The following is a 25844-nucleotide window of genomic DNA, read 5'->3' on the forward strand; positions in this document are numbered from 1 at the left end:
TTTTTAAAATTTATTTAGAACAACTTGGATGGTCTAGTGAATCCAATACTTATAAAATTATAAATAGTTTCTTTAATTTGCTGATCATATAAAACTCTCAGTGACAAGAGCTAATGAGGCAGCTTCAACTTTTGGACAGCTCCAGGAGTGAAGTAGGGTAACATCTTACTGCCCACTATGTTCTACGTGGGGAAATAAAGCGGAACAAGTAACCAGGGTTCTTGAGAAATGGACACAATTTCAGTTTTTCAAAATGTGAGTCATGATTCATTTGTTGTACCACATAGATCTTCAAATGGCTTTGCCCATTTTACCAATGGATGGCACACTGCAAAAACACATCGGGCCCTTTTAATGTCACTTAGTTGATACTGCCATCAATGTAATTTGCATTGTCATTTTGTCTCACACTGCCTTTAAGGACTTTGTGGTGTACTCCAAGTCTCCAGACCATGGGTTGATCACATTACTTGACACATTACTCTGTGAATTTCCAGATTCAAGGATAAACTCTTGAACCTCTCAAACTACTCACCCTACCTGACAACCCATACTAGGTAGGCTGCTTGGATCAACATAATGAAAGAGTTTAAAGTCATAGCTGTTTTGGAGAAGAAAGAGGCTGGCCCCTACTCCAATAACCAGCCTTATAGGCAAGTGGCAAAATGGGAGGGCAGTAGAAGACTGGCTCAATAAATAATGAGATGATGTTCAACCATTAAAATGAGGATACATATTTTTATTAGGTGATATGGAATCATGCTCATAATATATTGCCAAGTAAAAACATTATGAATCATTTTATAGTTTGATCTAATTAAAGTGTTTATATAATATGCACCTCCTTCACAAAAAAAAACTCAAAAAATTCTCAGAAAATTAGAGATATTTCAAAATGAGATTTTGAATTATTTTACTTGTTTTCTTTACATCCTCTCAATTTTTGAAGTTTCTGCAATGAGTTTTTATTATTTCCACAAGTAAAATATTTTAATTTTCAATAAGAAGATTTAGGCTTCTCTAATTTTCCATTTATTTTGCATCATGGCTCAAAGTATTTGTGTAAAAGAAAAATCAACTTTTTGTATCAATCTAAATTTACTTCCTACAAATTCATTATCTGAAGTTGGTAAAAGTTGCACAGGGTAATATTATAGGGTAATATATAAATATCTCAGTATTGTATTACCTTTCAAAGATTTGGAGATTTTTGCAATTAATTCTTGCCAAGTTTTCATCTGACACTGAGGTGGGGGTGAGGTAGTAGAATGAAGGGAAATAGATAGTAGTGATCTTGAGCTAGAAAAAAGAAACACAAGGAAATCTGATCTATACTCTTTTTACAAGATAGGAGCCCCCAAGAGTCAGCCTATACTAATGCAAATAGATTATACCTATATGTATATGTATGCATGTATATTTGTGTGTGTGTACAGTGTAGGACAAAAGTGGGTTTACAGCAGTGAATATGCGGAAACTGTTCTTTTATTTTTTTTATTAATTATTGTATTGTTTTCATTCAAACAACTATAAACCTAGTTTTGCCCCAGACTGTATGTATGTATGTATTTGTGTTTAGTACATATGCTAAAGTTTATTTTTACATGTATTTGTTTATATTATATATATATATATATATATATATATTCTCTTTCTCTCTCTCTCTCACAAACATACACACATAATCCATTGCCTTAGGTTAATCACTCATTGTGGCAGAAATGACCAATTGTTGAATAAAGACTTTAATTAGCTCCTCCAGATTGTAGAGGCATCACTAGACCCAAGCCAGAGATAATACTCTGCATCTCCAATTTCATCTATCTAGTGTGACTTCATTACTGGTTTTTGCCCCAAGGAATGTGACCACAAATGAGATGAATAATTTATATCTGAAGGATAATAAGTTGGTATTTGAGCTTGAAACTTTCTCTCCTTTACTTTTCAAGCCAAATATAAAAGCTACATGATGAAGGAAGGTGGGTTCCTGAGCAGAAAACTGACCCCCAAACCACCAAAGCCTATATTGAACCACTTAGTGAATAAGAAATGAACTTCCAGTGTGTCACACTACAGAGATTTAAGTCTTATCTCTTAGGGTTTAAATGATGGATTTTCTTCCTGTGTACCTGAGTTGTCTTATCTATAAAATAAAGCATTTGAATGTGATCAATCTAAGTTTCTTCTAGTGCTTACATATTTATCTTATTTTTGTAATTCTCAGAAACATCCCACATATTGCTTATTTAAAGTTAATCAGTAAAGTCTATTTTTTTTCTCACAAAATCAGGCTCTTCAATTTATGGAGAAGTCATAGCAGACTGTCACTTTAGTTTGAAATATGAGTCTAAATATGAGAGGAGAAAGGGTGAGGACCAAGAGAAATGCTTTAGACAAAGAGGAGTGCGAGATGGCATGCTGAAGACAGTTTAGTATTAAAGAATTCAGACAGAGGAAATGAATGGGTGATATCTTACAGATTTGTTCAAAGGCATTTTGGAAAAAAATTGTGAAAATGTAGAGAGAAGGAAAAAATAGCAAAGACATGAAATGCCTTTTGGTCTCTAAGTTTTATTTCAAACAGATTCATACTGCTTATATATGTACCATATAACTTCTCTGTCCACTTCTTCCAGAATTTTCTAAAGCCTGACAGAATATCTGCAGACAGAGGATGTCATTCTAGGATAATCAGCAGCAAGTTACTAAATTAAGATCAAATGTCCTTAACCTTGAACAGTTTTCAAAGAGTTTTTAGAAGAAAGAAGCTCTCTAGGGGGTAGTATAATTATATAATTGTACCCTTTCTAAGAGGCTATTTACAGATAAGTAATGTTTCCTCACCATTCTTTAAAGTAAAGGACATGAAATATAATAGAGTTTTGGGGTATGAGGAATAGTGGGAATGAAATCTTTGCAGACACTGTTAGCTGCCTAGTCAATAAGTACTCTCTACTTATGCCTTACTATCAGAGCCCTGGTTTAGGAGATATTGTTATCTTTAAGGCTGAAGTTGTAGGAGACCGTTCTGCATGGTGTGGGTCCAGCTCCCACTCAGAGATGCACAGGACCCATGCCCATGGATAGGTTCTCCCAAGGGGAATCAGGCCTGCAATGAGCCTAGGCCTCTTTGAGTCTTGTTCTTTGCTAAAAACTCCCTAACCCTGAATTGAGGACATTTACTGCAAAGTAACTTCCTAAAATCCATGCTAAACCTTCCAAGGATGAGTGTAATGAGTGTAACCGCTTTTACCTTTTCATTTGCAAATGTCCCTCTTCTGTGGTGTGATTAGCAGCATTGGCTCCTTTGTTTTCTGTAACAGGTAACCACCTCAAGCAAGACTGTGCATAGTAAATGAGAACCATCATGTAATGGGTGGAGAAACCCAATAAAGGCCTGTCGTGGCAGAGGCTGCGGCTTTTACTTCCCTTGAGAGAAAAGCCATGCTGTCCCTTTTCCTCTACCAGACTCAGTAGTCCATGTGAATGTCTCATTTCATCCATAATGATGTGGGCACTGCAGGCGGGCCAGTGTGTGCATCAGAAGTGGCCAGTTTAAATCCCTAGCTGATGAGATCTATGTTGAAGTCTGCTAATGATGTAGCAAATGAATTGATTTCTGATTTCCTTCCTTCCTTCCTTCCTTCCTTCCTTCCTTCCTTCCTTCCTTCCTTCCTTCCTTCTTTCCTGAATCATTGGAATACTCCAAGACTCATCCGTCATCTTGCAACTGAGGGAATCACAGAGACATGCTAGAGATGTAGGAACTGGAAGCTAGAGGGAACCTATCTGTTGACATTCTTCAGCAGCTGAATCAACATTAAAGGGACCATCTCCAAACACTGTTACATGCAAAAAATGAGGGAAGTCTCTCATTCACTGTTCATTAGTTCAGCAGCCAATCTCATTATTAACAGAGGTAGAATTCTAGCCTCAAGTTCTCTGGATAATCAGACTTGTTTAGGGTAAATGTATGGGGAGGGCAAGTTCCTCTGAAAGCTCTGATAATCAGCCCATCTAAAAAAAACAGAAAGAAAGAAAGAGTAATGATTTATGCCCACTTACCCTTCTATCTACACTCAGAGGCTCCCTTCACTCCCCTCTATAAGCAGGATGATTAACAATGTGGGCTCTAGATCAAATTTCATATATTTGAATTCTTAATCTATGACATAGTGATTTAGAATTTAGCCAAATTAATACTTTCTCTGGCCTCCCATGCAAAATGGAGACACTTACTAGCACCTGCATACCTTATGAAAAGAATTAAATGAGCTAAAGTTCTTATAATCTCTCTGGGGTCAATCAATTTTAGCTACTATTATTCCCTGTGGTCAATTTATGGTACTGCCCTTTTGCCTTCCAGTGGTTCTCAATGCCCATCTCATTTATGATGTGCACAATCCCATACTGCAGACTTTCAGAAGGTATTTTCCACAAACAAGTAATTCTCAAAATGTGGTCCCTGGGCCAGCAATGTCAGCAACACATGGAGAATAGTGAAAAATGTAAGCCTGCTGATCCAGAAATTCTGGGTCAGAAGCCCAGGAATGTGTGCTTTAACAAGGCTCAGGCAAATCTGATGCACACTGAATGTTGAGGACAACTGAGAACATCCAAACATCCTAGATTCTCCTGGAGATGTTCACCAAAAATAAAGTATCTAGGACCTTAAACCTGTCCAACTGAAGAAGGGTCCCAGACTCTGCCTGGTTAGCATGCCTGCCATGATCCTTCAGCACACTAATGTTTGAGAATCTTTGACATTTTTAATGTGTGATTCACTGGTCTATTTCCCACTGGACTTTACTTCCTTGCAAGGAATGTCTGTGAATATATGTTGTTGTTTGTATTATTATTATTGAATCTGTAGTATATAGTGCAATCTCAGATCCAAAGTAGTTACTCATTAAACAGAGGTCTCAAAATTCTTAGTAGAGATTCAGGATAAATTCCTTCAAAGAAGAAATACTACACACTTGCAAAAAGCATCCTTTGAAAGTTTAATTATTTGAATTTCTTTTTCATTTTTTAATTTTTTATCATTTTGAATAATACCTTTTTAATTTTTAACTTTTTGTGTTTCAGTTAGTGTTTGAAATCTTCTACCACACAGACACAGACAAATCCAGTTAAATGTTTATTTTTCAAAATTTCACAAAAGTAAATGAGTCTAAGTGAAATTTAAACAATTAAACTTTCAAGTGATATTTTGGTATTTTTGCATTTCCATACTTCTGATGCTATTAAAGATTAAAACTGTACTAAAGTGTTTGGAACATGCTATATGGGTATTGAATGAACTCAATTTTAAGTAAAGTGAAAGAAATATTTTCTTTAGCAAATATATCTGCAGATATAAAATCACAAACAGAAATCTACAAAAAAGCAAGTTATTGAATTAAATCTGATTGGTTATTCTTGTGTAAGTGTGTATGTATGTGTGCTCTGATAATTTCATTTACTTGCCAACAGAAGTCAAAATTTATATATGTAAATATGTCCTCAATTAAAAATTATTTACATATATAAATAATTTTAAATCAGGGAAAATATTTATATATAACAATTGTTATATATATATATATATATATATATATATATATCCATCCATCCAGTGGCTAATATTTTTCCAATGAATTGTAAAGGAACACCATTTTCTACTCTTAGTAGTAGAATGTCAGCCTACCTCATGGGTCATTTAATGAGCATTACTCAAAAAACCATTTGTTTAGCCAGTGACATACTTATGGGAGATGGTAGGCTCTAGAACCTTTGTCAAAAGCTGATCCATAGGAGAGAAGAAAAGGTACTTGTTTAGTTTGTAAAAAGTAGTAGTAGTTGGGGATGGCAGGCAGCTACATATACATGATGTCCATGTATATGTAGTACCACCAAGTCCATGATTGCATCTACTTTCCATCAAAACCCAAAGCCTTTCTCACATTAATTCCAGGCAAAATTATAAGATCGAAGTGTACTGTTATACCATGACATCAAGATGCCTCTGAACTAATACAAGGATGTCTTGTTTTAGTTGGTGTGGGGTTAGTTAGGCTCTCTGCACCAAACCCCTCCCCCATACCAGGAAAACTAGTCCAAGGCTTCTCTGACTGCTGTGGGAAAGTCAATGAAAGGGACACTCGATCTACTATGATGTACCCTTGCACACAGTAAACATTCAATATATGTCGAATGAATGAATGAATGAACGAATTGGTGTCATAAAGCAGACCTCATACTTACCTGAGAAAAATGCCATTCAATAGACTGGAATTCTTCCCTAACCCACACCCCTGCAAGCTTCAAATCAAACAATTGTAAAAAGTTACAGCTTAGGGAATTGTAGAGATGATCTAGTCCAGTCTCACAGAGTTATGCAACTTTAATTTAGCAGGAAAGTCACTGATTTGGGAATCAGAGAGACCTGAATCTAAGTTTTACTTCTACCATATTTTAATGAACAAATAATCACTTCTGAGGCTCTGTTCCTTATGTGAATTATAGGGGATCGTAATAATACATATTTTAACATATGACTATCAAGGGATTAAATGATACAATCTATTTGCAATGCTCAGCAAAGTATCTTGCACCTGGTAAGCAAGCACTCAAGACATTAACTAATTAATATTAATAGTGAAGAAATGAAAATAAAATTCAGGAAACTGACTCTCCTACCCTAGTGGTCTCAGTGAGCATAATGACTTTCTTCCATTTAACCTACCCTCCTCCCAATTAAGACAAAAGTAAGAATATCAACAAATTAGAACACTTTGAAAATATATTTATACCTCCTGATGAATGTATTACACAAATAAAACAATTGATTACTTCTGAAGAAATATTTAAAAACTCAAGTTCCTTACGCTAGTACTCTGGAAAACCAATTTATGGCTCCAAGATGCACTTTCCCACCCAGCCCACACCTGAGATCAAATGATATTGATATCATCATAAGTGGAAAAGTCACCCACTGGAATACTGGTACTGAGTCATGTCCCATACAAGTGGCAGCAGCCTGAGAGGACGCAATAGCTCCAACACCAGGAGGGTCACTGCCCCAGATCTGTGGTTCTTAAGCCTGACTGCTGAGTGCAGAGTGAATAGATTAACAACAGCCACAAAGAGTAGATCCCTGGAAAAAGGGGGTCACAGTCGACTGGAGACACTTTAGAAGAGCCTGGGGACAGAGACTTTGGGGAGAGAATTAAGAGAGTAGCCACCAGGATACCAGTGCAGAGTCAACCCCCATCTGCAAGCAGCCATCCAGCTCAGGCAGACCTCTCCCCTCTGAGTGGCAGCAGCCTGAGGGGAAACAACAGCCCCAACCACAGGAGGGATTCTTCCCTGATCTATGGTGCTTAAGTCTGACTGCCAAGTGCAGAGTGACTAGATTAACAACTGAAGGAGACAACCACAGACAGTAGGTCCCTGGCAGCCTTGGAATAGGCTGCCTAAGGTTGGGATCAACATCTGACGTCACCAGGGGAGGATCCAGAAAAATAAACAGTGGTAAATACTAGAGGCTACTGAGATGAAATCAACTGTGGTCTTCTCCATATTTGTGATATTTCTTTCCTGCATAGCTTTTTAACACTGATTTCTTAACCATCAAGTTTGTACATACTAAGTCACTAGATTTTATACTACAGTTTATTTCTATCCTTTCTTATAATAATCTTAAACTATTTACACCCTTATTAATACTGATTCATTTGTTGTTGATAGTGGCATTGCTGGGATGGGGAGATATTTTTGCAGATATGGGTTTCTTTCCTGGACTTTTGGTTTTGTTCTGGTAGCTCCTACACAACAGTATACAAGGTGTGGTGGGCAGAGTGACCCTCAATCAACTAGCTGGAGGGAAGGACCCACCAAAGGATAATCCAGCAACAATCAAAACCCAATTATATCCAGACAGCCAACATAAATGGCATAAAGGTCATCCCAAGAACACCAAGTTCAGGAAATCCAGGAGACTGCACCAATGAATTTCACAGGTCTCCCACAGTAGAAGTCCATACCACAAATTCAGGGAGTCAAACAATCAATTTAAGAAGCAGAAACAAAAAAGAAAAGTCTCACAAGTAATTGGAAGGCAAAGAAACAACCCCCAATTGAAAGGAAAGGAGGGATCCTCAGAAAGACTGCTAGATGAAATAGAGGCAAGTCAACTATCAGATACTGAATTCAAAACAATGGTTATAAGGAAGTTCAATGAGCTCAGTGAGAATTACCAAAAGGTACAGGGAAACTACAAAGAATTTACTGCAAACTATATCATCATGAAAAAAGGACAGAAACTAACAATTACAAGAGGAAGTGAAGGATAGGATTTCTGAATTGAAGAACATAGCAGAAGGAAACATAAGGAGGCTAGATGAAGCAGAGGATCAAATTAGTTAGCTGAAAGAGAAGGTAGAAAAAAAACTCCCAGAAAGGGCAAGAAAAGGAAAAAAGGCTCAAAAAGAATGAAAGGGGTTAAGGGAACTGCAGGACAATATATAACAAAACAATATCTCTATAATAGGAATACCAGAAAGAGAAGAGGAGCAAAGAATAGAAACCCTGTTTGAAAAAATAATGACAGAAAGCTTTCTAAACCTGGAGAGGGGAAAAACCATGCAAGTTCAGGAAACACACAGGGTCTCAATCAAGATGAACCCAAAGAAGCTGACTCTAAGACATATCATAATTAAAATACCAAGTTTTAAAGACAAAGAGAGAATCTTAAAAGCAGCAAGGGAAAAACAAAAAGTAACACACAAAGGAGCCTAAATAAGACTAGCAGCTGATTTCTCAATACAACACTATAAGCCAGAAGGGAATGGCAAAATATATTCCAAATAATGAAGAGCAAAGGCCTGCAACCAAGACTACTCTACCCAGCAAGGCTGTCGATTAAAATGGAAAGCAAAATAAGGAGCTTCCCAGACAAAAGAAGGCTAAAAGAATACATCTCATTCAAACCAGCATTGCAAGATATGCTAAAGAGACTGCTTTAAGAAGAGGAAGAGACATGATGAGAAAGAAAGGAACAAAGGTAAAAAGGGAATAAAATGGCATTGAATAAGCACCTATCAATAATAACCTTAAATGTGAATGGATTAAGTGCTCCAATCAAAAGGCATAGGGTAGCTGAATGAACAACAAAACATGACCACACTTATGCTGCCTACAAGGAATGCATCTCAGAACAAAAAAGCTATACAAACTGAAAGTAAAAGGCTGGAAAAAGTATTCCAAGAAAATGGATAGAAAAAAGCTGGGGTAGCAATACTTATATCAGACAAAATAGACTTCAAAACAAAGGCCATAAAAAGAGATCCAGAAGGACAGTTCATAATACTCAAGGGAAGAATCCATCAAGAAGACATAAACACAATAAACATATATGCAGCTAACATTTGGGAGCACCCAAATATATAAGAAAAATTTTGGAGGACTTCAAGAAAGATATAGACAGTAACATACTTATAGTAGGAGATTTTAACACCCCACTATCAAAAATGGATAGATCTTCCAAACTAAATAACAACAAGGGTATTGCAGCATTGAACAATGTCCTAGATCAAATGGAACTAATTTATATATATAGAAACTTTCATCCCAAAGAAGCAAAATACACATTCTTTTCAAATGCACATGAAACATTTTCAAAGATCAACCAAATGATAGGACACAAAATAAGCCTCAACAAATTCAAGAAATTTGAAATCATATCAAGCATTTTCTTAGGCCACAAGGGCCTGAAATTATAAACCAACCTCAAGGAAAAACTCAAAAAACACTCAAATTTGGAGCGATTAAATAGCATGCTATTAAACAATGAATGGGTCAATGATGAGATCAAGGAGGAAATCAAAGAGTTTCTTGAAAAAAATAAAATTGAGCACACAACAGTCCAAAACTTATGGGACACAGCGAAGGCAGTCTTAAGAGGGAAGTTCATAGCAATACAGGCCTACCTAATAAAGATACACACATTTAAAATAAACAACCTAACTCTACATCTATAAGAACTGGAAGAAGAACAACAAACAAAGCCCAGAGTGAGTAGAAGGAAGGAAATAACTAAGATTGGAAAAGACTTAAATGACATAAAGACTAAAAGAACAATTCAAAGGATCAATAAATTCAGGAGCTTGTTCTTTGAAAAGATAAACAAAATTGACAAGCCTTTAAGCAGACTTATCAAGAAAAAAATAGAGAGAACCCAAATAAACAAAATCAGAAATGAAAGAGGTGAGATTACAACTAATACTTTAGAAATACAAAGGATTTTAAGAAAATACTACAAATAATTATATGCCAAGAAATTTGAAAATCTGGGTGAAATGGACATATTTCTAGAAAAAATATTATCTTCCAAAACTGCATGAAGAAGAAGCAGAAAGCCTGAATAGATTGATAACAGCTGGTGAAATCAAAGCAGTAATAAAAAATCTCAAGGCACAGAAAAGTTCTAGATTGGACAATTTCACAGGAGAATTTTACAGAACATTTAAGGTAAAGCTAACCTCTAACCTTCACAGACTATTCAAAAAAAATCCAAGAAGAAGGGAGACTCCCAAACTCCTTTTATGAAGCCAGCATTATCCTAATCCCAAAACCAGATAAAGGCACTACAAAGAAAGAAAACTACAGACCAATATCATTGAGGAACATAAACTTAAAATCCTCAACAAAATATAGCAAAGGACATCCAGCAATACATTGAAAAGATCATACATTATGGTCAAATAGTATTCATTCCAGGAATGCAAGGATGGTACAATATTTGCAAACCAATAAATGTAATACATCACATAAACAAAAGAAAAGACAAAAATCACATGATCATAACAATAGATGCAGAAAAAGCATTTAATAAACTACAACATACATTTATGATATAAACACTCAGCAAATTGGGAGTACAGGGAGCATACCTCAACATAATAAAGGCCATATATGAAAAACCTGCAGCCAACATCAATGGGCAGAGACTAAAATCTTTCGCACTAAAATCAGGAGCAAGTCAAGGGTGTTTGCTTTCACCACTCCTATGCAACTAAGTATTGGAAGTCCTAGCCACAGCAATCAGACAAGAAAGTCCTTTTATTTAGTCATTTAAATTGGAAAGAAGGAAGCAAAACTGCCATTGTTTGAAGATGACATACATGACAGTATACACAGAAAACCCTATAGACTTCACCAAAAAACTACTCAATCTAATAAGTGAATTTGGCAAAGCAGCAAGATACAAAGTCAATATTTAGAAATTGAAGGAATTTTGTACACCAATAATGAAATATCAGAAACATCAGGAAAAAATCCCATTTACTATAGCAACAAGAAAAATAAAGTACCTAGGAATAAACCTAAACAAGGAGGTAAAAGAATTATATTCAGAAAACTACACAACACTAAAGAAAGAAATTAAGGAAGACAAAAACAAATGAAAGCATTTACTGTGTTCATGGACTGGAAGAATTAACATCATCAAAATGGCCATACTACCCAAAGCAATTTATAGATTCAGTGCAATCTCTACTAAAATACCAATGACCAAAAAACTTGGTTTCATTAGTGTATGTTAAAATAAGGTAATGAAGTACAGAACTTAAAAAAATACGTGAAAATGTAGAACCTCTATAATACTCGCATAAAAATAACATGCTAGTAATTTATTTAAAAAGTTTTCCTTAGAAGAAAGCATTTTCTGTATAACTTTTAATGTATTGTTTTTGAGCACGATTCAACAAAATTCAAATGAATAACTGCAGAAGGCTTGCCAGAAGAAATGCATCACTTACATGCTGCAGGAGATAATTGTTCTGCAGGATGAGTAAGACCCTATACTTGACCTCAAATAAATCAACATTAAATAGAGTGGATGAGTCATGTAAAGAACATAAGAATATTAAAAGGCAAAGGCAGGTACCAAAAGGAATTTGTGGGGATTTTTAAGAAAATAAAATATTAGTTAACTGATTCTGGAAAGGCTGAAAGGAATAGATTCCTTTGGTTTTTGAAAGGTCCCCTTCTCTCCCTTCCTGCAACAGGCGAGGAGAATGTGGGGATTAGAGGGAAATGAGAACACAGAATCTTCTCTACTCTTTTTGGAGTGGCTGGAAGATTTCTTTACCAGGATGTGGTATAATAGTTTGGAGCATGGCAAAAGTAGATTTATAGTTGTTCATATGGAAAATAATTAATAAATAATAATACAAGAATAAACTGTTACATGTACTCAGGACTGTAAACCTACTTTTGCCCACTCCCATTTAAGAACTCTTCAGGTCAGAGAAATAGGAGTTTGGGAGCCTGGCTTCATCTCTTGCTATGTTTCAAGTTATTTATCTTCTCAACACTTCAGTATATTTATCTGTAAGATGAGGATGATAAGTGTTTCTTACCTGAATATGAAAACAATGTGATATAAATACGAATAGGGCTAAGTTTGGTGCCTGGCACACAGAAAGTACTCAGTGTGGTGTGACAATGATGGCAATGTTGATGGTGGCAGTGGCAGTATGAAATTTTCCCCCCAAACCTGTCTCTGACAGGAAGTTGAAGAACCTCTGGGTTCAGGAGGCTTTATGTATAAGCAATGCTTGATAATTGTAAGCTGGCTGTACCAATGATTATGTGCCATCTGAGAAAAGGAAGGGCCACAGATTCTCTCAACTACTTAATAATATTAGTAATAGTAGCAGTCATGGAAGCTAAAATGTATTAAGTACTTACTATATGCCAAACAATGTGCTGAATGGTGTAAAAGAATTTATTCATTTATTACTCACAATAATGCTATGCAGTAGATCCTAATATAATTTCTTCCTTTCAGATGTACAGTGAGGCTCAGAGAGTTTACAATAAGCACCTAAGGTTACACCTTCAGTGTGTGATGACAGTGAGTTCAAATCCAGTCTGTCTTACTTGTTCTTAATCATGGAAGTATACAATTAAACATTTTTCCCTTTACCTGATTCTCCTTATGAAGCCTGAATATTTCACTTGGCTCTATGGGTGAAGAAGAGAGAAAATTCTCTGTCTTTGGCCCTGCTTGAACTCAACATCTAACTTCGCTTCTCAAAACAGGAATTGTTTCAATAGACAGCAATAAATGGAGCATCCTGGTAAAGCCACCTTGAGGACTAGAGGTTAAAGACCAGTGGAAGCAAATGCTGTCATGACTCTACCCTTGTACAGAAACATGACAGGGATGACAGTTGGAAAATAATGGAATAAGGCATAAGGATGATAGCAGTAATACCTGGCATGATGATGATGATGACAATGATAATAATAATAACAATAACACTGTAATAAATAGACCACACAGTGCTCTAAGCATTGTATTAAGTACTCGGCAATGGTAACTTCATCTAACCTTGAAAACAGTTCTATGAGGATGGAATATCATTATGATTATTTTACCAAAGGGAATACTGAGGCTCAGGTAATGAAACAAATTGTCCAAGCTTATGTGGTTACCAAGTGGAAAGTAGGGATTTAAACTATGCCCAGAACCTACAGTCTCAACCATTACACCATACTGCCTTCTGAAGATAGAGAATTCCAATAATCTTTCCCCATAACCCACTCCTGCATTCCAAACTTAAATAAGTCCATGACAAAAAGAGAGCAAGCCTGAAGAGTGACAACTTAGGGAGTGCCAAACATTTCAACACAATGTTGTTTGTTTGTTAAGATACCATACAATTCTTGCCCTGGCTGATGTGGTTCAGTAGATTGAGTGCTGGCCTTTGAACTAAAGGGCTACTGGTCTGACTCCCAGTTGGGGCACATGCCTAGGTTGTGGGCCATGTCCCCAGTGTGGAGTGCCTCGATAGGCAACCATAAATTGATGTTTCTGTCCCTCTCTTTCTCCCTTCCTTCCCCTCTCTCTAAAAGTAAATAAATAAAATCTTTTAAAAAGATACAATTCTTGTGATAACTTTCTCAACCAATTATCAAGAAACAGGAAGCAAAGGTTGTTAAGTATGCCCTGCTTATAAGGAAAGTAGGACAGCATATTTAACATCGGGCTTATATATTTCTGAAAATGTGGCCCCAGTAGGCATATACACTATTAGATTCCCCACCTACCAAATCCAGAAGCAATATATCATTTTCATGTCATTTTTAATAGTTCCACTGTTCTCATGCCTGTAGTTCATCCTCTGGCCTCTTCTTTTCTCCATTTTTGTACAGAAAGACACTAAGTCTGTGCTGATGAGAAAAGGGTGTGTTAAGAAAGGGAGCCATGGTGCCTCAATGTTTTGTACTTTTTTCATCTTAATTCTATTATGCCAACTCTACTGAACTTAATTATAGTGAATACAAAATTACACAATTATGCTCTGTTCTGTTCTTCAGATGCTATATTTTGATAAAATTTACTACATGCTGCTTCCCCTGAACACTAGAAATAGATGTGTGTTGATATAAAATTTGTTATAATTACAATTAAAATATAGTTTACATAATTATAGTGTTAAAATAAAATTATAGATGTGCAGAGACAATGCGGTCATGCATTTTTTTAGTATAAGTACATGTTTAGACCAATATCTGGTAGCCAAATGAATAAGGAACACAATTTTGGTTTAATTACAAAGGCTATTTAAGGATTTTCAAATACCTAAATGGAGCTCAAAACCAGTGAGATAAAATTTTAACATCATGTTTTCAATTGCAAAGTGAACAAAAGATATGAAATCCCTGGTAAAATTATTCAAATACCCATACGGATATTATAAGACAAGCACATTACTTTTCCCTGAATACTGGGGCAACTGCTTTAACTTTAATAATGATTTATATCAGTGATGCAAATTCTCCACTGAGTCTGATGAGGCATGTGTGTGTGTGTGTGTGTGTGTGTGTGTGTAATTGCACTGAACTAGATGGTCCACAATTACTTCTAATTAAAGAGTTACATTATCACAACTAACTTAAACCTTACAAAATGTGGTTATGGCTGCAATATCAGAGTGAAAGGGAGGAGACTGGAATGTTCACTCCAAATGTTTGCAGTTATGATGTCTTGACTAAAATGGCTCACAAAAACTATTAAAATAGGTGACACCATTTTGCTCAGTTTTAATGTGAATAGAAACTAGAGTTGACCCTTGATTAACTCAGGTTTGAGCTGCATGTTTCCACTCATATGCAGATGTTTTTCAATAAATATGCAGTCAATCCTTTGTATCCAGGGCTTTTACATCTACAGATTCAACCAACTATGGATCAAAAATAATATTTTTGATCTGTGATTAAAAGTTCACAGAGGTGAAGGGCTGACTGTATTCATTTTTCTATACCATTTATATAAAGGACTTGATCATCTGTGGATTTTGGTATTTGCAAGGGTCCTAGAACTAATCTCCCACAGCACCAACGGACCACTGAGTTTTTGAGGAGTCAGAAGTTACATGTGTATTTTGGACTGTGCAAGAGGGTCAGTACCCCTAAACTACATGTTGTCATGGGTCAACTGACAACATGTACAGGATTTTTTTCATTTCAGACCATTATTTTTAGCTGTTATTAAATTTTTAGAGAACACATTGTTCGTCATATTACTACATTTAATCTTTATAATGACATTTCCATGTAACAGTTCTTAATATCTTTATTTGTTAAAACATATCTTTAGTCTAGACCTTTCTTCAGAACTGCAGACAGGCATATACAACTGTATATTCAACATCTCTACTTGGATCTCAAGAAAACATCTCAAATTATATGTCACCAAAACTAATCTTTACTGTCCTAAATGTATTATTTCTTCCTAAGCTTGCCCCCTCTAAAGTGATAGTAACTTCAATATTCCAGTGGCTCAGTCCCCAAATCTTCTATTTGCCCTTGTCCTTTTTCTTCGTTTCATGTCTCATGTTCAATTCCTAAGAAATGCTGTCACAACCTTCTGAATTTGCCACTTTTTGGAACATCTGCTGCTAACAGCCTAGCTCAAGTCACCAACATCTATCTTGTAGATATCAGCAATCTCCTCTTCAGATTCTGATTCCATTCTTTCTCCCTATCCTCAATACCACAGATAGTCTTATTATTTTAAAACAAGAGGCAAATTGTGGAGCCTCTGTGCTAAAATCCTACCACTGGTTGTCTACATTTAGAGTAAAAGATAAAATCCTTGTCATGGCCTCCAAGGACCTGCCCAATCTACCCAATCACACCTCTGCCCTCAAGCCCTCCTGCTGCCCCTTCCTCCCCAATAACTCAGACATTGTGACCTCCCTGCTATTCCTCTAACCTGCCAAGCATATTTTTGCCTTAGAGTTTTGACACTGGTAGCTCCTGTTCTCAGCATGTGGCCTCCCCCAAGTCCCTTGGACAACTCTCTCATTTCAAGTCTTTGCTCAAGTGTCAACTTAAGAAATCTATCCTGAATACCCTATTTAAAATTAGAACCCACCTGTACACCCCTCCAGCACTCACAACACAATACTCTTCAGTGCTCCTGATCCCTTTCCTTATCCCATAGCACTCATCAACTTGTACCATTAGATTTATTTATAATTCTCATCTGTTCCCACATGACAGTGTAACCTGAGATGAGAGAGGGAAGAAGTGAGAGAAGAGAGAGGGAGACAGAGATGAAGGAAGGAAGGAAGGAAGGAGGGGAGGAAGGGAGGAAGGGAGGGAGGGAGGGAAAGGAAGAAGAGAGAGAGAAAGAAAGAGAAAGAAGAAAGAAGAAAGAAAGAAGAAAGAAAGAAAGAAAGAAAGAAAGAAAGAAAGAAAGAAAGAAAGAAAGAAAGAAAGAAAGAAAGGGAAAGAAAGGAAGAAAGGGAAAGACTTGTATATTTTATTTATTGGTAGATACTAGCATGTAAAACAGTGCATATGGGGGTACTTAAAAATATTTCTGGAAAAAAACACAGATGAGAAAACTTGTAGTAAAGCCAAAAACGTTTAAGTAACTTCCTCAAGGTTCTGTAGCTAGAAAAGAGTCACAATGGAATTCAAACTGGGGGCTGGCCAACTTCAAGACCTACTGCTCTCAGCCTCCTTGCTGTCTTAGGTCCATGAACTTCATGACTGATTTAAGCAATGCCATGGGAACTCTCATTTCATTGAGTAGTACCACTAAAAGTAAATAAGTAAGTAAATAAATAAATAAATAAATAAATAATAAAACACAGAAAAGTGAAATCCAGCATAAATTATAATGGTAATTTTACAGCAAATTTAGCAATAGTGACATTTAATGATAGTATAATAATAATAAAATAACAACTTTTAAATGAACTGAACACTTATTGCATGCTTGGCACTAGGCACTAGACTTGGCACTAGAATATTTCCATGGATGTTTCCTGCAATCCTTACAAATATTCAATCAGGAAAGTATATTTTTATTATCCCCATTTCAAAGATAAGGAAATTAATGAGAAAGGTATGGTACCTGTTTGATCACAGTCATATGTGTAATAACCAGTAAGTATACATTTAAATTCAGGTCTAACTACAGAATTTTACTCTTAGGCCATACATAAAAATTTTGATAAGTCCTTTGATAAAAGCGAGTTTTCTACTAGAAAACATCCTACATCATGTCTTCCTATGCTAATACTTTCAGACCATAACCTACTTTAAAACATGATAAAAAGGTTTAAATATTACTTTATTAAATTTAAATATTTACATCTAAACAATAATGCAGAAAAACAGGCTGAGCCCTTTGATGTGGCTTTCTTGCCATCTCCTATCAAGACCAAGAGAAAAAACCAGCAGCCACACAATGGAGATAGAGAATTCTGTAAATGATCAATTATAAAACTATTACACTGCAGCACTGTTATAGCAACAGGAAAAAATAATCCATTAAACTTAAAATTCTCCTACTCCTCACTCTGCAGCCCACACAAACATTAATGTTGCATTTATTAGGATATATTTCATGTGCTCTATCAACTTGACTTTCAGCAATTGTATTAATACAGTCCTCTCACTTTTCACATATATCTGAATGATGGATTTCCCCACTTGAGGTCTATAGAAAAAGTGGAGTGAATGAAATAAAGTTTAGGAAGAGCCATCATAATCCATAAAAATGGACTTGAATCAGGGCAAAAAGAACATCTTTGCTCATTTATTTGAATGAAAAGTCTACTATATATTTATTGTCTGCATACAGGGATACCTGTTGAATGATGAAGAACAAGCATCTTTTATTTGGAGCTGAGGATTTGTATGCTCAAGTTTCTATGGACCCACAGATTTAATCTTGTTTTACAACTGAAAATATTATATCTTTCTGTAAACAGATATGGTTAAGCAATCAGCCTCTTTGATGTCTTTAAGCCACTATGATTCCAGGGTAGACAAATCTATAATCACTTTAAGCATTTCTACATTTGTACAACAACTGAGCAGTATGCTTAGTGGTTAACAACCTAGATATTGTCAGACAAACCTAAGTTTGAATCTAGACTTTGACACCTGCTATGTGATTTTGAGTTATGAGAATCACTTGCTTCAGCTACACAACAGGGATAAAAATATGCCCTTTGCAGGACTATTGTAAAGACTAAATGAGATGAGGTATTTATAGTACATCACATAGTGAGGACTCAGATTATTATTATGGTCACTACTATTCTTAAAAAGAAATTAGAACTTCTGATCTCCTAAAATAAGGTATGTGTCCTGTGTCATTGTAATCTCATGTATTTTATTTTTGATCTTATAATCTTTATCCAAGAAACATTTAGTATTAGATATAATTGAAAGGAGATTACTTGCCAAACATGGACATAACTTAATATTAAGTGTACTGGTACAGTACTCTTCTCAGATAAATATTTACCTATAAAAAGATTTTATACTTTTGTGTTTTTATTAAGTGCATAAAATACATATTTATTGTGCTAATTGACCAAATCCATGAATTAATTAGTCTGACTATATGTTGCATAAATGTCCTTTAAAATAATAAACATATGCACATTTTAGTTGTTAGGAAAATGTGTTTATGACTATTCTTTTTTGCCTTTTAAAGTAAAAGAGGATGAGAAGTAGAGTTAGGCTTGATGCTTACTATAGACTGACCCAGGAGTTTAATGTATTTTGTAGTCCATTATGCCATGAAAATGCTTCTGTGCCCTGGGGATATTCAACACAAGATTTACTTTAATGAAAGAAACCAAGAATGATTCTAATGCTTCCAAACAGAAGACTTAGAGGCTAGAGTTTACATCAGAAAGTGTTTTCTGTCTCTCTCAACTGCATCAAGATGAGAAAAATGTGAAATGCTTAGAACTAAAACAATAAATGTTGGGGAAAGTGGGGAAGAATGCATAGTTTTGGATATCCCAAACTTGGGCTAGAAGAATTATATTTAAAGTAAAGAAGATATCAGATGTTATTATTCACTTGAATTCCAGTCAGTGGACCTTACATAAATGTAGGGAATAGGCTGTTGTAGATATGGTGCTTTCAATTGCTTTCAGTATGGCTAACAGAAAATTTTAAGGAAAAAGAAAAAAAGCAAGTACTAGAAATTGGAAGTTCAGGGATTCAGTTAGAGTCCTTTGGATTTAGGAAGTCCAGAATACCCATAGAGCTCTCTGGCTCTCTCCATCACTCAGCCCTGCTTACCACAGCATGACTTTTTTCCCCATAGAGTCTCTTTTTGTGTTGGATGACCACTGGGAGTTCTGAAGTCATATCTCCACAGCTTAGAAATTCCAGAGAGAAGAGACAATTTCTCCATTTCTCTTTGACAGGAAAGGTTGGGGGAGGATTCTGACAGTCTGAGCCAAGACCAGATGCCTATAGTTGAACCAATCATACCTGGGGCCAGGGAGGAGGCCCTGTGTTTTCCAAAAGAAAAGCCTGTTTTGGTTTTTTTTTTTGGTTTGTTTGTTTTTTGTTTTTTTGCAGGATAAAAGGGTATAGGGCACTAAATAATGTAAGCTATATCTGCTACTCCATCATTCTTACTCCCTGCCCCATGTCATAACCATGCAGTAAGTTGACCTAGGCAGTCATTTTCCTCATCATTAGCTTTAGGGTATATCACTGAGGAGCACACTGACAAACAAATAAGGGAAAAGTCTAAATATGGGAAATCATTCACTAAGATAGTTATGTGAAAATCTATCCTTAAAATGTTCCCTCAAATCACTCACATGTTGAAGGTGGGAGCTGGAAATACAACATTATAGGATTTGACAAACCCAGGTTTTCTCCAACTTAAACTGTAACGCAAAGACAACAGAGACTCCTAGATACTACATTTTCTTAAAGAAAAAAAAAATCAGATAAGGAAAATAAGGCCTATAAAAATTAAGTGACTTATTAGGGTAAGAAAGTTAACTAATGGCAGGATTGAGACTAGAGCATACTTTGTGTAATCTGGCTACAGTCTTTTAAATCCATGACAAAACCTATATATGTAAAAATAGAGCACTTGTGATTTGTTAAACTCTAAATGTTTTAAAAGTTGAATTAGAGGCATCCACTATTTCAATGATTCTTGAAGAAAAAATGTCCAAAGACATCCTGATTGTATGAGTACGTACACATAAAATACACATGGAGGTATCTTCAAATATAGTATGTGCTTATATCTTTTCCTTCACTCTCTGCTCTTTTTAAAAATGTCCCTTTAAAAATTGCCCACTCACCATCTGTTAGGTAAATTTCCTGAAACACAGTAAATGTGCAGGCAGAGATTGTTATAGAGACTATTCTAAATGGCACTGACATCTATATTTATGAAATTTTAAAAAGAGTAGGTTAGAGTTGCTTTAAAAAAAACACACAATAGTAATACCACACCATACTTGGTACCCAGTTCTATCCAATTATGTAAGATAGATAGGGAGATAGATGACTAGATAGATACATAAGAAAAAAAGAAAGAACACTAGGCACTTATGTACAAAATGCCCCAAAAGCTTGAGATAATATTCAAGCTTCAATGGACAGAAAGAAAACACTTACAAATTTACAAATGTATTTCATTTAAGGTATAAGGTCCATGGGTTTAAATTTGCAATATGCTCCAACAAAGGTCAAGTGGTCTAGTTTTTCCATCTAGTTGCTTTTGATGGAACAAGACTGAAGCAGATGTGATTCAATTCCAAGTCTACAGCTCAGACTATGACACTACACTGAAATATTGTTCATTCAGAGTCAGGATGTAGCATTTGTTCTCAAGTCAAAAACAGAGAAGCTTGAATAAAAACATCCCTGCTATTTTCTACTATAATATATTTTACTTACAGCCCATAAAACAGTGGTCAGGGGATTTAGCCTCTAGGCACAATATTATATAAGCTCTCCATTTTTAGCCATCCCCACTCTGTAATTATTTTTAAAATATGTTTCTTATAGTCAATATTAATCTACACTTAATCTTTCTTAGCATTATACAGTATTATTTTATGTAGGTTCAGAAACAATTCTCCAGCAATTCCTCCCTGATGGTTCTTTGAGGCTGAAAATGTAGCAGGGCAGGTACAGTGACTTAATTATAGTTGGCAGAACCCTGGCCACACACTAATTTCATTAGCCTCAAATTCCTGGATTTGAAAGACTCACTGATTATGATTCCTGTCCTCTGACATGTCACTTACTAACCAATTCAGTGTGCAGAAAGAGAAGAGAGAGAAAAAAAAAATGACTTGCCCAGTTTATATCTTTGGCCTGGAACACCAGCAAGCAAGTGAGAATTTGAAGTCACAGACACTATTTACATTTGAGTAGACATTCTTGCCTAGGTCCTAAATGTCAGCAAAGAACTTCATTCCAGGCTTTGCTGGCAGCAGCAACGTTGGTTATATCTATTAGTATCTCATTACTCCTTCCTGCCCCCCAAGTGCTTAGCAGCCCCATTTAAGTCACTAAATCATCCCTTCCTCAAGCCTAGCAGCTTATCTCACCATACATTTTTGTCTCAAATTATAGGTTTGGTATTGTCCCCACAGCAACCCACAGGGACTTGGGGGAAAAAGAACTTGAAACTCTGGAGAGCTAGGAATTCAATCATTTAAGGAGTTTCTTTTTTATAGGACATTCTTAATTGAGCTGAACCTAGCAACCCCAGAGAAGATTCACCTACTGCTCTTTTCCTCTCCCTAAATTGACTGTGCCTTCGAACAATGGGTCTGTATGCCTCTATTCTCCCTATTCATTTTGCAGCCTTACACAGTCTGGGAACCTAGGGGTTTGATTGCATGCCAGGAGCCTCTAAGATCACATGCATAAAAGGCTGCTATATATTCCAACATGGGCAATCATTAACCAATGCCCACACCAATGGTTATATCGAGCTTGCAGCATGGTCTACAAGTTGGTGCATTCCTCCCACTACCAGCCTCTTCTCAATAAATGCAGGTGAAAACTGGAGGCTTCTTTTCTCTTCAGCTGTTCAATCCAACATGAATATCTGCAATTTGCAAATTAGAGGAAAATGACAGTTTTCTCTGAATGGCTTTGCTCCCAACCCACACTGCTAATGCTAACATTTGGTTCCTTGTCTTCCCAGCCCAGGGAACTGGGAACTAAGAGTAAGGCAAGCTCTTTCTTTCCTCACAAGTGCCTCAAATTCACACACCAAAAGAGGAGTCAGCTCCGCCTGGAATCTTTTTCAGCACAGTCCTTCAACCTAGTCTGCAATCTCTCTCTTGACTTTAACATTTCACTCTTTTTTTTTTCCTGACAGACCGATCTGCAGTACTGCCATGCTCTGAGAAAAGACAGAAACAAACAGCAAAGTAATATAAAAAATGCTAAACACCAAGGTGCCTTCAACCCCCAGTGTTCTCGAAAAACCTGTGATTTGCCCCAGGGGTTCTCAGGTGATTTCTGACCTAGGCCTCACCCTCAGCACTGCCCCCTCAAGTTGTCTAGGTTTAAGTGCAGGGATTAATGAAAGCGCTTCTGGGTTTTGCTTTCAACAACTCAAGCTCTTCCTGAAAGTGCCAAGTCAGAGTGAAGGCTGACTAGGTCCAAAGCACTTTTAGGTTTGCAAACATCTAGTGATCTCCAAAATGGCATACTCAGGAGGTGTTAGAGTGGCTCAGATGTCCAGAGGCCATACCAGGCTGCAGCCTTGGAAGGCACCCCTCCTGGCGCAAAAACAAACTTCACTCTTCTGGGAGCTGATGTGGTGACAGCTTGACTCTCACAAAGAGTCCCCTCCAGAAATCTGACACCCTCAGGGAAAACACTTGAGAGAGAGAGCCAATTCTTTTAATGGGGGACCATGAGGGCACCAGAGACAGCCAGAACATCTGGGGGAGGGATTAATTGGGTCTGGGTACTACCAGGCAGGGAGAGAGCTGTGCATTAGGAAGGGATTATCTCAAGACATAGATGAACACAAAACTTGTAGGTGGGGGTTGAGAAGGAGAAGAGAAGCAGATGTTGAAAAGGAGCGGGGAAATAGAGAAAAAACAAAGCAGGGAGAAAGAGGAGAGAAAGGTACATAGGAAGGAACATGGAGAAACAAGGAGATGGGAACCCACAATCACGCAGACCCAGAAATTCAATTTATTAACCCCTAAAACCATCCATTTATACCCAAGGCAACACCGGAGCCACGGGGCAGAGGCTGCAGGAGTGGCAGGCTGGGGAGCACTGCAGTAGAACCCACTGCTCAGCTGCCCCATCCGCCTTCCTCGAATTTCGCGGTGGCCCTCGGGCCCCCGGAGCGGAGGGACACCGGCCTTGCTCTGCGCACCCCACTCGCTGCCTTTCTCCAGAAGCCTCCTCGTCCGGCTCCGGCAATCCTCCCAGAAGAGGATTAGGGTTGGGGGTCTGCGTGAGGGAGGTCTTGGGAAAAGACGGACGGAGGGAGGAGGCAGCGAAAGCGATTTTGTTTCGCAGTTAGCATGAGCTCATCTCTGGCTCTGAAGTGGCAGGACTAGAAAGCTCATCGCCCAGCTCCTGCCAGTAGCCAGGACTGCAAATGTCATTTAGACCATGCAAACATTTTCTCACAGCAAATCACCTGGGGGGGGGGTCACGTCTGCAGGTGGCATCCCCCCACTTGGGGAACGTCCCCATGCCTTCCCCCATGCCCTCGTGGAGACAGGCTACAGGTCGGGGAAAATCCAACCCAAGAGAGGTGGGCAATTATCATCCATATGTAGATGAAGAGCTAGCCCTCGGTTTAAGTAGTGCCTCCCTAAGCTCTTCTCCAAATTTTCCAAGGTAGCTGCGGCTTGCTGGGCGGCTTGGGGCTGGGAAGCTGGGGAGTTGAGAAATGCCTAGGTTCGAGGCGTCTTCTCATCTTTCATAGTCCATGCGCCTAACCGGCTCTCACGGGAGCCCGGCACTTTTACAAGCCTGTTTTCGGACCATATTTCACTCTAATGCAAACCCATTTAAATCATCGCCTTGTTTTTCGCAGATTGCTTCTTGTAAATGGGGTCATAAATCCAGGATGTCAAGCCGGGTGGAGTGAAGCGCGGACAGGGGAGAGATGGAAGGGAAAAGAACCAAGCAGGGAAGGTACCTCCTTGGGTGGGGTGGAAGGGATTCGGCAGGATCTCCAGGGTGGAAATGCGCGAAGGCTGACCTGACCCTACACCCCTGGAGTCAAAACCAGCTTTCTAGAATAAAGAGCGCGGGAAGTGAAGCGCACTCTGCCCCTGAGGAAGCGCCCCCCTACCTGGAAAAGCCTCAGAATGTTGGCTACCATGATGGAGACCGAACTCCCCGAAGCCCCAATCACTCCAACTACTTTCTCCGGCTTGACGAAAACCGGAGGCTCCCCGTTGGTGCAGCGCACATCGGAGGTGTCCTTCTGGATAAGCGCCTGGACGAAAGTGAGCGACTGTTCCAGCGCATAAGTGTCCCTAGAACAAGTGTCCAGGATCCGCGCGCCCAGCGTCACATTGGGCAGCAGGTTGGGATCGCTGTTGATCTGGTCCAGGGCGTAGAGCATTGCTTCCAGCCTGTGGATCCCGTTCTCCCTCTTGATGTCGCCGCAAGGGACTCCGCTGGGACCCTTGGCATGCACTGGGAACAGCCCCCCGAGGGTGACGTCCCCCTCAATCCGGATAGAGTGCGGGGCGTACATCTCCTGGCCACGCGCCGCCGCCGCCAGCGCGCACAGGAGCACCTCCAGCACGCAGCAGGGGAACTTCATCAAAGTCAGGACGCGGAGCAGCTTCCCCAGCTGGACCATGCTGCTCCGGCTGCTGCGGTGGCGTTGGCGGCGGCGCCGGAAGGGACCGTGGTGGAATCACCGGGGTCCAAGCCCCTTAGGGTAAGCTTCTGCGGGGAAGCCCAGGGGTTCCTGCTGGCACTGAGGGTGAGGGAGGGGCTGTGGGAGAGTGTGGGGGGTCCCGCGGCGCCAGCTAGCTTGGGGCGCCGTGCGCTCTCGGTTCGCCGGCCGGCGCTCCGCGCTGGCGCTCTCCGACTAGCTGCTCGCGCTCTTCTACAGCCCAGCACTGGGGAGAGGGCAAGGATTGCTATCGCTTTAAATGGTCGTTCGGCTCCCTCTCCTCCTCCTCCCACTCTCTCCCTCCCTCGCTAGTTCTCGGTCTCTCCCCACCCTTCCCAGCGCCCGCCCTCCCCACTGGTTTGCATCATCACGCAGGGAGGGGCTGCGTGCTGAATAAGGGGGGGGCATGGGTGGGTGGGTGGGTGGCGGTTCGGGGTGGGGGTTGTGGAGGAGTGCTTGCGATTGGGAGTTTCTAGGTCCCCAGGGAATCTAAGGATTGCTGGTCGCCAGCGAGGGATGAGCTCTTGCCCTCATCTCTCAGTAGACTCCTCCTGATCGCCCGCCTGCACCCACACACACACGAGTGGCGTCAGCCCTGAGATGAGGCCGGGAAGTCTGGTGCTGACAGCTCTCAGCCCTGAGG

General features: G+C 38.5%; 1 protein-coding gene across 2 annotated transcripts in view; it reads right to left on the bottom strand.

Annotated features, from left to right (window-relative positions):
• GRM7 (glutamate metabotropic receptor 7) overlaps positions 1 to 25480 on the bottom strand; it is an 853913-nt gene extending 828433 nt beyond the window's left edge. The window contains exon 1 of one of the 2 annotated variants that reach the window (XM_028518977.2): positions 24644 to 25480. In XM_028518977.2, the coding sequence (XP_028374778.1) occupies positions 24644 to 25162 (519 nt within the window). In that variant the 5' untranslated portion in view covers positions 25163 to 25480. The remainder of the gene's footprint in view (positions 1 to 24643) is intronic. The other variant, XM_036030861.1, reaches the window with a different exon arrangement.
• Positions 25481 to 25844: the final 364 nt, after the last annotated feature.

Source organism: Phyllostomus discolor, chromosome 7 (genome assembly GCF_004126475.2).
Source record: "Phyllostomus discolor isolate MPI-MPIP mPhyDis1 chromosome 7, mPhyDis1.pri.v3, whole genome shotgun sequence".
In the NCBI taxonomy this organism is placed as follows: Eukaryota; Metazoa; Chordata; class Mammalia; order Chiroptera; family Phyllostomidae; genus Phyllostomus; species Phyllostomus discolor.